This window comes from Ursus americanus, chromosome 34 (genome assembly GCF_024610735.1).
Source record: "Ursus americanus isolate L20-20 chromosome 34, mUrsAme1.1.p, whole genome shotgun sequence".
Lineage (NCBI taxonomy): Eukaryota > Metazoa > Chordata > Mammalia > Carnivora > Ursidae > Ursus > Ursus americanus.
The window spans coordinates 3,231,716-3,243,783 of record NC_142160.1 but is presented as its reverse complement, the minus strand read 5'-3'; the positions used below and the strand labels follow the sequence as shown (position 1 = coordinate 3,243,783).

General features: G+C 50.3%; 1 protein-coding gene across 1 annotated transcript in view; it reads left to right on the top strand.

Moving 5' to 3' along the window:
- DIRAS2 (DIRAS family GTPase 2) overlaps positions 1-7,506 on the top strand; it is a 30,089-nt gene extending 22,583 nt beyond the window's left edge. Inside the window, exon 2 of the mRNA XM_045772479.2 lies at positions 4,070-7,506. Coding sequence (XP_045628435.1) covers positions 4,105-4,704 — 600 coding nt within the window. The 5' untranslated portion in view covers positions 4,070-4,104 and the 3' untranslated portion in view covers positions 4,705-7,506. The remainder of the gene's footprint in view (positions 1-4,069) is intronic.
- Positions 7,507-12,068: the final 4,562 nt, after the last annotated feature.

Below are 12,068 nucleotides of genomic sequence, written 5' to 3'. Positions count from 1 at the left end.
CATGACCTGAGCCGAAGGCAGATGCTTAACCAGCTTAGCCACCCAGGTGCCCCTAATTTTTGGATGTTAAACCGACTTTGCATTCCTGGCATAAATCCTACTTGGTTATGATGTACAATCCTTTTTATGTATTGATGGATTCAGTTTGGTAGTATTTTAATGAGGATTTTTGTATCTATTCATAAGAGATACTGGTCTGTAGGCTTCTTGTGATATCTTTGTCTCAAGCTGGTATCAGGGTAATATTGGCCTCAAGATTGAAAAGTGTTCTCTCCTCTTCCACTTTTTGGCAGAGTACGTGAAGGGTTAGTATTAGTCCTTTGAATGTTTGCCGGAATTCACCAGTGAAACCATCTGGACCTGACTCTCCTTATGGATAGTTTTTGATTACTGTCCTGCTATAGGTCTTTTCAGAGTTTCCATTTCTGCCTGATTCAGCTTTGGTAGTTGTGGTTTGTGTCACCTGAGCTACCTAGTGTTCCCATGTTACCATGAGGCTGGTCACAGGACCCCCTTATAACACTTTATATTTCTGCAAGGTCTGTAGTAGTGTCTCCTCTTTCACTTCTGATTTTAGCAACTTGAGTCTTCTCACTGTTTTGGTCAGTCCAGCAAAAAGTTTGTTAATTTTGTTGATATTTTTAAAGAACCAACTTTGAGTTTCTTGATTTTTCTCTATAAGTTTTCTATTCTTTATTGCACTAACTTCCACTGTAATCTTTCCTACATTTTTCTTCCTTTGGGTTTAGTTCGCTCTTGTAAGGTGGCAGATTAGGTTACTGATGTGCAATCTTTGTTCTCATTTAACACAGCTGTTCATAGCGACAGTTTCCTTCTAAGCACTGGCTTAGCTGCAAACCCCTCCGAGACTTTTTTTTTGCTTTCTTAGCATTTTGTGCCTTCTCTCCAGTTTGTGTCCCTGTTCCTACTGCTCCTTTGTGACCTCGTTTTCTGCCCAGGCCTTACTAAATGTAGCCAGAGAGCTTGGGCCTCCAACCGTGGGAGTGCTTGGTCTTGTCTTGTCTCACTAACGCCCCCTAGCAGCTCTGAGGAGAGACTGCTGTTACTACCCCCTTCTGGTGCAGGCAACTCAAGTGCAGGAAGTTTAAGTCAGTAACTCACCAAGCTCTCTTACGTCAGATTTGGCGCTCGGTCTTCTCTCTTGCTACATGCCTTCTCCCTGGCTGATTTTTACTTAGTACAGTGCTATTTATGTGTGGATGAGACCCACGAATTTACCATTAGACTAGACTTCTCTGCGGAGCTTTCAGGTACCTACCTACACTAACCTACCTTTCAGATACCACCTACCAGATACTATCTCTCCCTGTCTGTCCTACAAACCTGACCCAATGACAGCTTTCCTCATCATCTTCTTCAAAGCTGCCTGTCATCTTGACTAATGACGCCACAGCTCACCTGCCTGTCCAGGCTGCCGCAGACCGGCTTTGTACCCTGGCACGAATGTTGGCTCTATTCCTGCCCTTGGACATCTGCAGGCGGCCCTGTGTCCTGGATGATGTGCCTTTCATCACTTCCCACTTCAACCAGCCCTCTGTGACATCTCTCCTGAGGGCCCCACACAGAACTAGATGTCCCACTGGGCTCTCCTCCGGCCTTTGTTTGTGAGTTTATGGCAGCAGGGACCAGGCAGGGTGCACTGTATGCTTTCCTATGCCTGTCTGTCTCCTAATGCTGTGAGCTTCTGTTGGGTGAGCACTGAGTTTGCATATCATCTAGACGGTTTTTAACACATGTTACAAAGCCGTGAATTTTATACCTTCTGACCTGCCTGTCTTCTGTGTAACTGTCAGGTTCCTGTTTCCGCGCCACCACCTTAGGGAAATTGTTTCTGGTGTCCCAGGTTGGACTAGTTGCCTTCCGGACTTCCCTTTCGCAGCACTGCTGTGATATAATTTATTGAATATCTGTGAAGTTATCTTTTCATTTCTGCCTGCTTGATTTATTCCTAAGATCCATGAGAACGGAGCCCCCGCCTTAGGTCTGCCCTCCGCACATGGGTTTTCAGGCCCCTCGCCCAGAGCCTGGCCTTCAGAGGAAGCTCAGCTGAGATTTCTTGGACAAGTGCATAGCCATGGCTGTGGAGTCTTCCTGTTAACGGTTAGTGTTGGCTTTCTATGTTTTGGCTGCCAGTTGAATAGCGGAGACCTCTTAGCATGGCCGGCAGCATATTCAGCACAACAGGGTGAGTGTGAGCTCAAGACCAGGGGCTCCTATAGAGATTTCGGGATGCAGAGCTTGTTAAGACACATTCCCTTCCAGGCAGATGCTCACACTCCTGGCTGGAGCTAAATAGCCATGGCACAAGGCAAGGCTGGGTGTGGACACGGCCTCCGAAGCACAGAGAGAGGCTTATTCTGAGGTCTCAAGCCAGGTCCCATAGGCCATTGCATTTTTTTAAAATGTAGAACAATTTATTACAATTCTGTACTTTTGAGTTGATTGTAATGATCTCTTGGGCATTTAAGAGACTGTCTAAACTCCTGAGTGGGCTTTCCCGAAGGCTTTTGCTGTCAGTGAGTTATCTGACATCTCTCTGTGTTTTTCTGTGGCATTTGATGCTCCTTCAGCTTCTCAGTAGGTTAGTGATTCCAAGTGCCCCCAAGAACAGCTGAAGACTGCACTGAGCCGGCTTGGAGGCAAACATACAGGGAACTCAGGGAGAAATCAGAAGATGGAATGCCAGTGTCCCCGGCTTTGATCTGATGGTCTCCCTGCCAGTGGACATATTTATACCTATTTGCTTCCATAGCTAATTACATTTAATCCTTTGCCTCTGGAAGTGACCTTGCTGAGCAGTACCTTTTCTTATGGTCCACGAGTTACTAGGGATGGGAAACGTGAGTATCGGCACCATGGCTTCCTGGAGAAAATGGGTTCCATACTTCACATTTCCACAGTACTGTCTACTGGGAGTTAAAAAAATTGGATATTGCTTAATTCTCTACTTTTTTGGAGGTTATATGTCCTTCCTTCCCAAAGAAGGGACAGGATGAAAGATATTTGGTCATCTACATGTGAGGACAGCACACTTAACCCTTGGGCCAGGGGTGATGTTTGTAATGAAGGAAAACTCCGTTCCATTCCATTTTAATGACCCCTTGTGGTTGTTTCTTCTGTTCTCTCGGTAACACTTGACTCCTGGTAATTCTTAAAAAGAAAGTACCTATAACTATTTAAATTTTGATTGAAATTTGATTTGGATGAAAGGACCCTCCAAGCTTCTTGGTTATCTGTCCGGGCTTGCTGCTCAATGAGACAGGCTACACCATGGCCTCAGGAGTGCCCAAGCCGCTGCCACCAGCTCCCTGTCCAGGCGCCCTGGGGGCACCGCGGGTGGCAGCGGACTGGGTTTGTGTCCCAGCCCCACCTGTCGCCAGCTGTGTGAAATCAGGGACATGACATTCCCCAACGCCTTCTGTGTTTCTAGTGTTCTCATCGCACAACAGGGACGGTGATACCAGTGCTGTAAGGTGGTGAGGATTTCATGAGTCAATATAAACATTGACTAGATATTAATAGCATTCTCCTCCCCTTTCCCCCTCCCTGTACTTATAAAAAATCATATATTATTATTATTATTATTATTATTACCTGAATATTGTGTGTTCACAGTACATTGGATAAAACAATAAGGGTCCTCTGTGATTGTGTGTGTGTGTGTGTGTGTTTGGGGAGACTGGTTCATTCCCATGTCCCCTTTACCTTTCCTTGATTCCACCTCCCTTGGACTGACTTGGCACCTTCTCCCTGGGCACAGGGACGCTCAGAGTCATGATCTGAGAAGGAGAAACAGACTGACTTTATTTAGCTGCTGAATACAGTGACCGCCCTATTGAAAACTGGAGATTGACCATAATTGCTGGATTTAGAAGTGTAGAATTTTTAAATGAAATTCGAATTATCTTGTGTCGGGACAGTGAAAGCTAAATGTACCTCTCCAGCTCTTTTTAAGCTATCCAAAGAGGGTAAAGAAATCCTTCTCGAGATTTTCTTTACATTTTTTTTTTTTTAATGAATTCTCTCCCATGTCTGGTTCCTCTGCTAGGTGCTTCCTGGTGACAGTCAGAGGTCTCAAGCAACATGCCGGAACAGAGCAACGACTACCGCGTGGCCGTGTTCGGGGCAGGGGGTGTTGGCAAGAGCTCGCTGGTCTTGAGGTTTGTGAAGGGCACGTTCCGGGAGAGCTACATCCCCACGGTGGAGGACACCTACCGGCAGGTGATCAGCTGCGACAAGAGCATCTGCACGCTGCAGATCACGGACACGACGGGCAGCCACCAGTTCCCGGCCATGCAGCGGCTGTCCATCTCCAAGGGCCACGCCTTCATCCTGGTCTACTCCATCACCAGCCGGCAGTCCCTGGAGGAGCTCAAGCCCATCTACGAACAGATCTGCGAGATCAAAGGCGACGTGGAGAGCATCCCCATCATGCTGGTGGGGAACAAGTGCGACGAGAGCCCCAACCGCGAGGTGGAGAGCGGCGAGGCCGAGGCCCTGGCCCGGAAGTGGAAGTGCGCCTTCATGGAGACCTCGGCCAAGCTCAACCACAACGTGAAGGAGCTCTTCCAGGAGCTGCTCAACCTGGAGAAGCGCAGGACCGTCAGCCTCCAGATCGACGGCAAAAAGAGCAAGCAGCAGAAGAGGAAGGAAAAGCTCAAGGGCAAATGCGTGGTCATGTGAAGGCCCGTCGGCGGGAGGAGCCGTGGCGTGTCCCCCCAGTCCCGTCCCCTCCCCCTCCCCACGTGACACCCACCGTCGTCAGGGTAGCATGTACGATGCCTACGTGTTCAATATCGCCTTTGACCCAGACGTGCCCTGTCGTGCCCGAGAGGGCCTCTCATGCCACCCCCGACAAGCACCCCCTCTCCAGAATCAGGGATTCTGCCCAGCGGTTCAGATGGAGACCCCCGTGCCGGGCACCGCGGGGAACTGAGAGCGGCGCGGCCGTCCCTGAAGGCGGCTTGGGCCGGAGGAGGCATCAGCTGGCAGCTGCGGGAGCAGTCGGGGCTGGCGGGAGCGGGTCCCATCTGCATGTGTGTGACAGCGTGGGACCCCGCAGCTGCGGCCCAGCCAGACCAGGCCTTTCCCTCCGCTCGCTCGGGAGCTGGACACCCTTGGGGGCGGGAGGGGTGGGAGGTGAGGAGCCCAGGGCCTTGAGCTGAGTTACAAACATCACGGCACAGCGTCCCCCGGGGGCGCTCCCTGCCGGGTCCCTGACTTGTGAGCCTCTCTGCTCTAAGGGGAGGCACTCCCATCACTAGACCTAGTTAACAGGTGTCCCTGTCACTTTTTGGAGTATTGATTTCACATACAATGATGAGCTCACGAAGGGCCTCCTGCTGGGTCAGAGACCCTTCAGGGCGGGAGTGAGGATATTTTGACATGACTAATGCAGTGCGGTAATGCTCTGTGTGTTACCCTGGAGGGTTCTAGAAATGTGCTTTTTCCTTCCTTTGACCCAGGAGGGGTCTGCTTCTTCTAGCCCCTCAGATTTTAAATAAATGCAATTAAAGTAGCTATTTTTAGACAATTATTTTCCCTCCAAGATGGTTTCCTTCTTCTCAATAACTCCATCTGTATTCAGCTGGGAACAGCCGTCAAAGGCCATCCGAAGACCAGAAGCACACCCGTTTTCTAAATCACCTGGATATCTATATGCCATACTTTGCACCTCAACGAAATACTTTGAAACAGAAGTTGTTCACTGTGTTTTTGATGCTCTGTCTGTAACAGAAGTATATTCCTGGAACACGTGTTCAAGTAATAGATTATCTTGCATGCTCCGTCATCAGTGTCTTCTAAGAGCTGTTCAATGCGCTGTTCACTCCGGAAACAATGATCTTTTCCTCTTAATGACCTTGTGTGCATTTTTAATCCTCCAGACCCACTCAGGGCCTCTGTGGGTTCCTGCATGCTGGCGAGGAGACGGGATGGTGGCTGGAGACAGGCAGCTTGCTCTGTCCTGCGCAGGGCACAGCCCACTTGGCTTAGCTGCTCTGTCCAGTCTGGTTTGGCTCTGCTTCCAGAAGGTTCCCACTGACAGAGCCCATGAGTTCTCCTGTTTGTTCTAGTTGGCATAGCTCACACTGGCCCTGACTCCAGAATCTTCCTTTCAGCAGGTGGCTGCCCCACAGCCTTCACAGTGACACCTAGCTGGTGAATTTTCTAGAACATTTGTTTTTCAACCTTATTTTTTCCTATTTCTATTCTCAGAGAAATGTTATAACTTTGTCATTTGGATGATGGGGGTTAAGTGGAAGCAGAAACAGGACGTCATGGGGTTGATCGGGGACCGGGGTCTGCCACGGGCTGCGCGTCCCTGCGGCTCCCGGCGTGAGGCCTCCCTGCCCGGTGCCCTGTCCCCACTGGTACAGTCACGGTTGCCGTTCCGCCTCCCACATCCGTGTCTGCCCTTCAAGTGTTTAGAGCTTCATCAATGGGAGAAGCTTCTGATGGTTGAAAATCAGGGTGTATTCAGGACCCATTTTGTTCCTCTGCACCTTGCCTGTGAGTTTCTAGGAAGGCCACCGATGCCTCAGTCACGGGTCTTCGCTCTGCTCTACTTCCTAGGAACCGCGCTGAGGGTTTGGCGATGATCTCAAAACAGTCTTTGAGGAGGTTCCAGTTGTCGCAGGGTTTGAGACGTTAGTTCTACGGAATCAGACATGTGTAGCATTGATGTGGCCCCGTCCTGAGTAACGTGGCCGTGGCTCCGAAGGACCCACCCTACGTTGCCCACAGGCACAGAGGTTGTTGAGCTAGCTGCAGGACGTCACGAAACTCAAAATATTGCTTTGAAGGTGGCATTCCGGGGATAAGCATGGGGCTCCATGAGTCCCCTCCTGTCCCTTCCAGTCCCTCCTCCATCTGGCGACAAGCCACGGATGTGCCCCGAGCATGCATGCAATACAGCAAGACCAACACAAGAGCAATATCGAATTGTTTATTAGATCTAAAATTATATATATATTTTAGATATATATATAATTTATCTTCCTGCATTTTTGAAGTATAAAGCAGTACCTTGTACATATCTGTAAGCTAGCATACTTGTTTCACCATTTCTAATACTGAAGAAATGCTCGTTCTTTGTAGAACAAATAACTATTAAAGGTTTTAAAAATTGCTCTGTGATACTTAATCTCCTTTCCAAGATTTGTAAAGTGTCGCTCCTACGTAAGCTCTCCGGAAGCATCCATCACTAACGGGACACACGTAAACCCTCGAAGCCCCATCCTGGAACTCGGTGCCCCACAGAGACAGTACGTGGACAAGAGTATTTACAGAGCATGACTTTTATACGTGTGGGACATCAACGTGTATATTTATATTTACGGTGTATATCGTTACAGTTCCGTTATCAATTCTATTTTATTTACTCTTCAGTTATAAAAACCGCCCTTGCATACCAGTTTCTAGTTGCCAGTGATGTTCTGAAAATCATGAAACCTACTGAAATAAAGCTTCAGTTCTGACCCCCTGGCTGGAAGGTGGTGGTGTTTCTGATTCTTTGTGGTCTGGCGCGTCTGTGAGGGTCTTAAGCTAGTTCTCCTGCACCTGCTGCGTGTGCTCGCGGCCCGACGGGCGGCCGTCAGGCTCTACGCGGGGCTGGGATGGGGACAGCGTTTCCAGGAGGTTTCCTTTCTTCCTTCCTTCCTTTTAAGATTGTATTTATTCGTTTGAGAGAGAGAGAGAGAGAGCACAGGAGCAGGACGGGAGAAGCAGAGGAAGAGAGGGGCTCAATCCCAGGACCTTGGGGTCATGACCTGAGCAGAAGGCAGCCGCTTATCCGACTGAGTCACCCAGGTGCCCCTCCAGAAGCTGTTCCCAGGTGGTCCCTGGTGTGGGAAACAAAGGCGAAGGCAGGATTGAGTTCTGCGCTGCCTGCAGCCCACTGGCGGGCCGTTGCCTCAGGCAGAGCAGCTCCTCCAGGAGCTTGGCTGCGTGGATGCTGGCACTTTGCTAGGGGCGGGGAGCCCGGGGTCCTGTGCGTCTGCTGTGACATGTAGAAGTTCCTCTGCAGACTTCCTTTGTCCCTAACCACCCCACCCCCAAGACGCATGTGGTCGATCATCCCCCAGGCCTATGACCCACCGATGTACGTCTGGGGATCTCACGGCTGGCTTTTATTAGACAGTGATGAATGGCCTTTTCCCAACAATGGCTGGCCCGGTCGAGGTCCTGGAGGTCTTGCTTCCAAAATTCCCTAGAGACTTACACTGTCCCTGACCCCTGCCGACTTGAAAGTGTGTGGTCGGTCACTCCTTTTCCTCGTGTCCTGTCCCTGTGCTTTAATGAAACCACCTTTTTGCATCAAAGACGTCTCAAGAGTTCTTTCTTGGCTGTCAGCTCCGAACCCCAACATCTTTGCTACCGCAGCCCCTGCCGGCCCCTGCCCCAGGCTGCCCCACTCAGGCTTCGGGAGGGTGAGGTGGGAGGGAGAGTAGAGGCAGGGAGCTCCTTGGTTCCAAATAGGAGTCAAGAAAAGCTCCCTTTTAATCCTGTGTCCCCCTCTCCACCCCCTCTTCAAGGGCAGGCTGTTACGTGGGTTTGCTATCGAGAACCCCAGCGCCGTTTCTGGGCACGGTTTCTGCGGGCCGCCCTCGGTCCTTACTCCTCCTCCTCAACGCGAATTATAGTATAAACCCGACTTTGGGTAACACAGGGAAAACAAATCAGCAGCTATACACAAGATAAAACCCTTTGTCTGCCAGTGAATAGCTAGGGGACCGTGGGCAGGATTTTAACCTCTCTCATCTTCTGTAAAAAGGGAATTAGCATCGGCCATGTGGGAGGCCTTTAGGATTAAATTGAGAAGCTCAAAGCACTCAGAGCTGTCTTGTCACATTCTGAGCTTTCAGTGGAAGCAAACAGAAACCCGTGCCCACGCAGGACCCTGGAAGGCTTGCGACAGTGTGAAGACTGTGTCCGTACAACAATCAACCGGCACCTCTCCGCTTCTTGAAGCCTCTTCTAATGGCTTTCCTGCTCTGGCTCTAGGCATGCCCCCCACCCCCAGCCCGGGTCATTATTGCTACATTATTCAGGGGTTTCTCCACTTATGCAGATAATTGCAATCAGCAGGCCCCATTAGACCCCATTAAAGGGCATCCCATCCGGTACTTATCAAGCTTTAATATGCAGATAAAGCTCTTGAAGGACCTGGTGACTCCCAGAGCTGGAGGCTGGGCTGGGCCTGGGCCTCTGCACTCCCAGGAGGCTCCCGGCCATGCTCCTGCTCCTGGTCACCCACCACACTTGGAGTGGCGAGGCTGTCATCCCTTCGTACCCCAATGCTGCACGTTGGCGTTACCTGGAGAAGTTCTGAAACCTGCTGATGCCCAGGCCCCAGTCCAGAAATCATAATGCAGTAGGGCTGGAATGTGGCCTTAGCTCAAGATGGTCCTGGGTAATCAAACATGGAAGAACATTTGAGAGTCCCTGCTGTGAGCCACTGTCCACTGGGGATGTCTGCCAGCTCCCCTAAACCTCCAGAGGAAGGGGCATTGCTTATTAAATCAAGTTTCCCCTTTGATGAAAGTTTTCCTGGCAGCAGATTGGTGGAATTTGCAGGGGGTCGCTGGCCTCCTCCGTGTCCAGCAGCCCCCAAGATTGGCATGGAGACATAGGCGTAGTCCGGGTAACGCTGCGGCTCACCGGCACCTCCCAGACGAGTCCCGTCAGCTCTCAGCGTGAGGGGACCTGGCGGGTCTGGGTCCCAGCCCCAAGCTGTGTGGAGTGTTCTATTGGCTGGCCCGATTCCAGATGCACACTCCACTCCTGACAACTCAAGTTCCTCTGAATCCCACAGACCGACGGCCCCGCATCCATCCTGTCCTGGCTCTGCTGACCTGCGGCTACCCCAGAAACCGCGACTGGGGGTCAGTGGTCGGCACTCCTGACGGTCCGCACTCACCTCGTCCGCTTCCTTGCCAGGCCCGTGGCTCTGCCCTGCCTCCGTGCTGCTCCCTCCAGACGGGCCTGAGCACCATAAGAGGCACCTTTGCCCAACCTGGAATATCACGTCACTGGGGGACCCAGAGAGGCTGTCACCTGCCTCCGAGATTGTGACAGAGCTTCGGCGTCATCATGACAACACTGTTGTTGTTTTTGATGAGGGAGCGGACAGCGAGCTGAGGACAAAGCACCAGCTGGCACCCCACCAGCCCCACACCCCCGGGTGGGACGTCCCTCAGGCCCTCCGGCCGCCCTAGAACTAAGGGGAGGGAGCAGAACGGCTCGCTCCTGCCCTCCTGCCTGCGGCCTTGTGTCCACTTTCTCACCTGGGTTAAGTTGCAGGTGTTTTGCTTTTGAAGCCGAAGTCATGATTCAGTGAAGCACAGAGGTAGAGAGAAAAGAGTAGCCAAACACGACACGTAGAGCGTCGTGAAACCCAAATCTGTCCATCTGTGAGTACGACAATTTTTCTAAGACAAGAATCTCCCCTCCCCTCAAAAAAAAAAAAAGTGCTTAGGAAAGAAGACACGACCCTCTGACAATGTCACATCATGGGTCTGGAGCCCTCTCGCCCATGAATCCTTTGGTCGGAAAGTTTATCAATTCGTGAAATTTTCTCCATCATTAAGGTCTCATTTTTTAAAAATAGAAACACTTGCAAAATAATGCTTTTGAGTGTGAAGTTAATGAGTTGTTTTTAAGGAAAACAAAGAAACCCCAAATTGTACTTTTAACGGCAGAGAGAGACCCAGGTCTTACCACTGCAGAGGGACCTGGAAGACCAGATTCAGTGTTGATTACAGATGAGCTCAGGGAGAAAGCACAGCTGTTTTGGTTACAATTCCTGTCCTTGTTGGCGGCCGTCAGGTAATCTCAGTGGCCTCGCGTCTAGAAGAGTGGCCATTGGCGCACTGGTGTGTTTGCTGATTCTGCTGCGTGTTCAGTGGGCTCAGGACATCCTGGTGGGACCTCTGAGGGGGCAGCAGAGAGTCCATGTAGGAGATGACGTTCTGTTGTCATTTGGGTAATTTGTGATAATTTTGCAGGAGGTCACATGCTCTGCAGAAAGCACCCTGGGGTCAGTACCCACGGGGGACCCAGAGTGACCGGCAAGGACAGGCGGTAATTCTACTCAAATGTCAAATCTTGTGCTGCATTATTTTCCAGGGCTGTTGCTGCTTAACCATGTGTCTCCTGCTCTCGATTTACCGTTCCAGGAAACGGTGAACATTGTAAATGTAATCCGATGATGGCCACAAACATCTTGTTGGTCTGTATTTAGAGAAAGTAGCAGAGCAGCGCGTGTACCGTGTGCGTGGACAGCTGAAAAGAAATGCATTGGCCGAGGGTTTGACATTAAAGGTGAGTGACACGCTTTTTTTTCTGATCCTGATAATGGCAGTCGCATAATCAAGAGACATGTCGTTGGGACAAATTGGGAACCTTCGCAGGCCTGAACGCATCGCTTCAGGCCAACATATTACATGTTTTGTTTCTGTTTTCCTTTAGGGTAGTACATGACATGAGGCTCTTTGGCTGAAGGTAACAGCAAGATCTCAAATAATAGTTATTTAAACAGTGTCAATGTTTATTCTTTGTCACATGGAAGGAATCCAGTGGCTTCATGGAATTAGGAGAGATCCAGATTCATTAGATGACTCAGCTCCCCCTTCTCTAGGTCTAGGAGGCTTCCTAAGGGCCCCTGATGTCGGCTTGAGCTCCAGCGACAAATCCTCGGCGTTCTCTACGGCACTTCTGTGGACCTCTCACTGAGCACAGCGTGGCCACGTGCCCTCCGCAGTGGCCGGTTTGTGCACGAAACGCATGCGTATAGGTGAGTCATTACCGTCCCTGGAGATTGGCTAACCTGGGGAGGGCCCCCGTGTCAAAGCAACAGAAATAGAGAAAATAGAAGAAATGGTTAGTACACGGGCAAGCTCTGTCATGGACAGGCTATCAAAATTCGTGAGGAGAGAAAATGCCTCGGCCATCAACATTTTCCCCGCATTTTATGTTTTTCTAAATTTGTTCGAGAAATAAGGCAAAGTCATCGTATGAATAATTTAACACCAGATCCAAATGCTGAA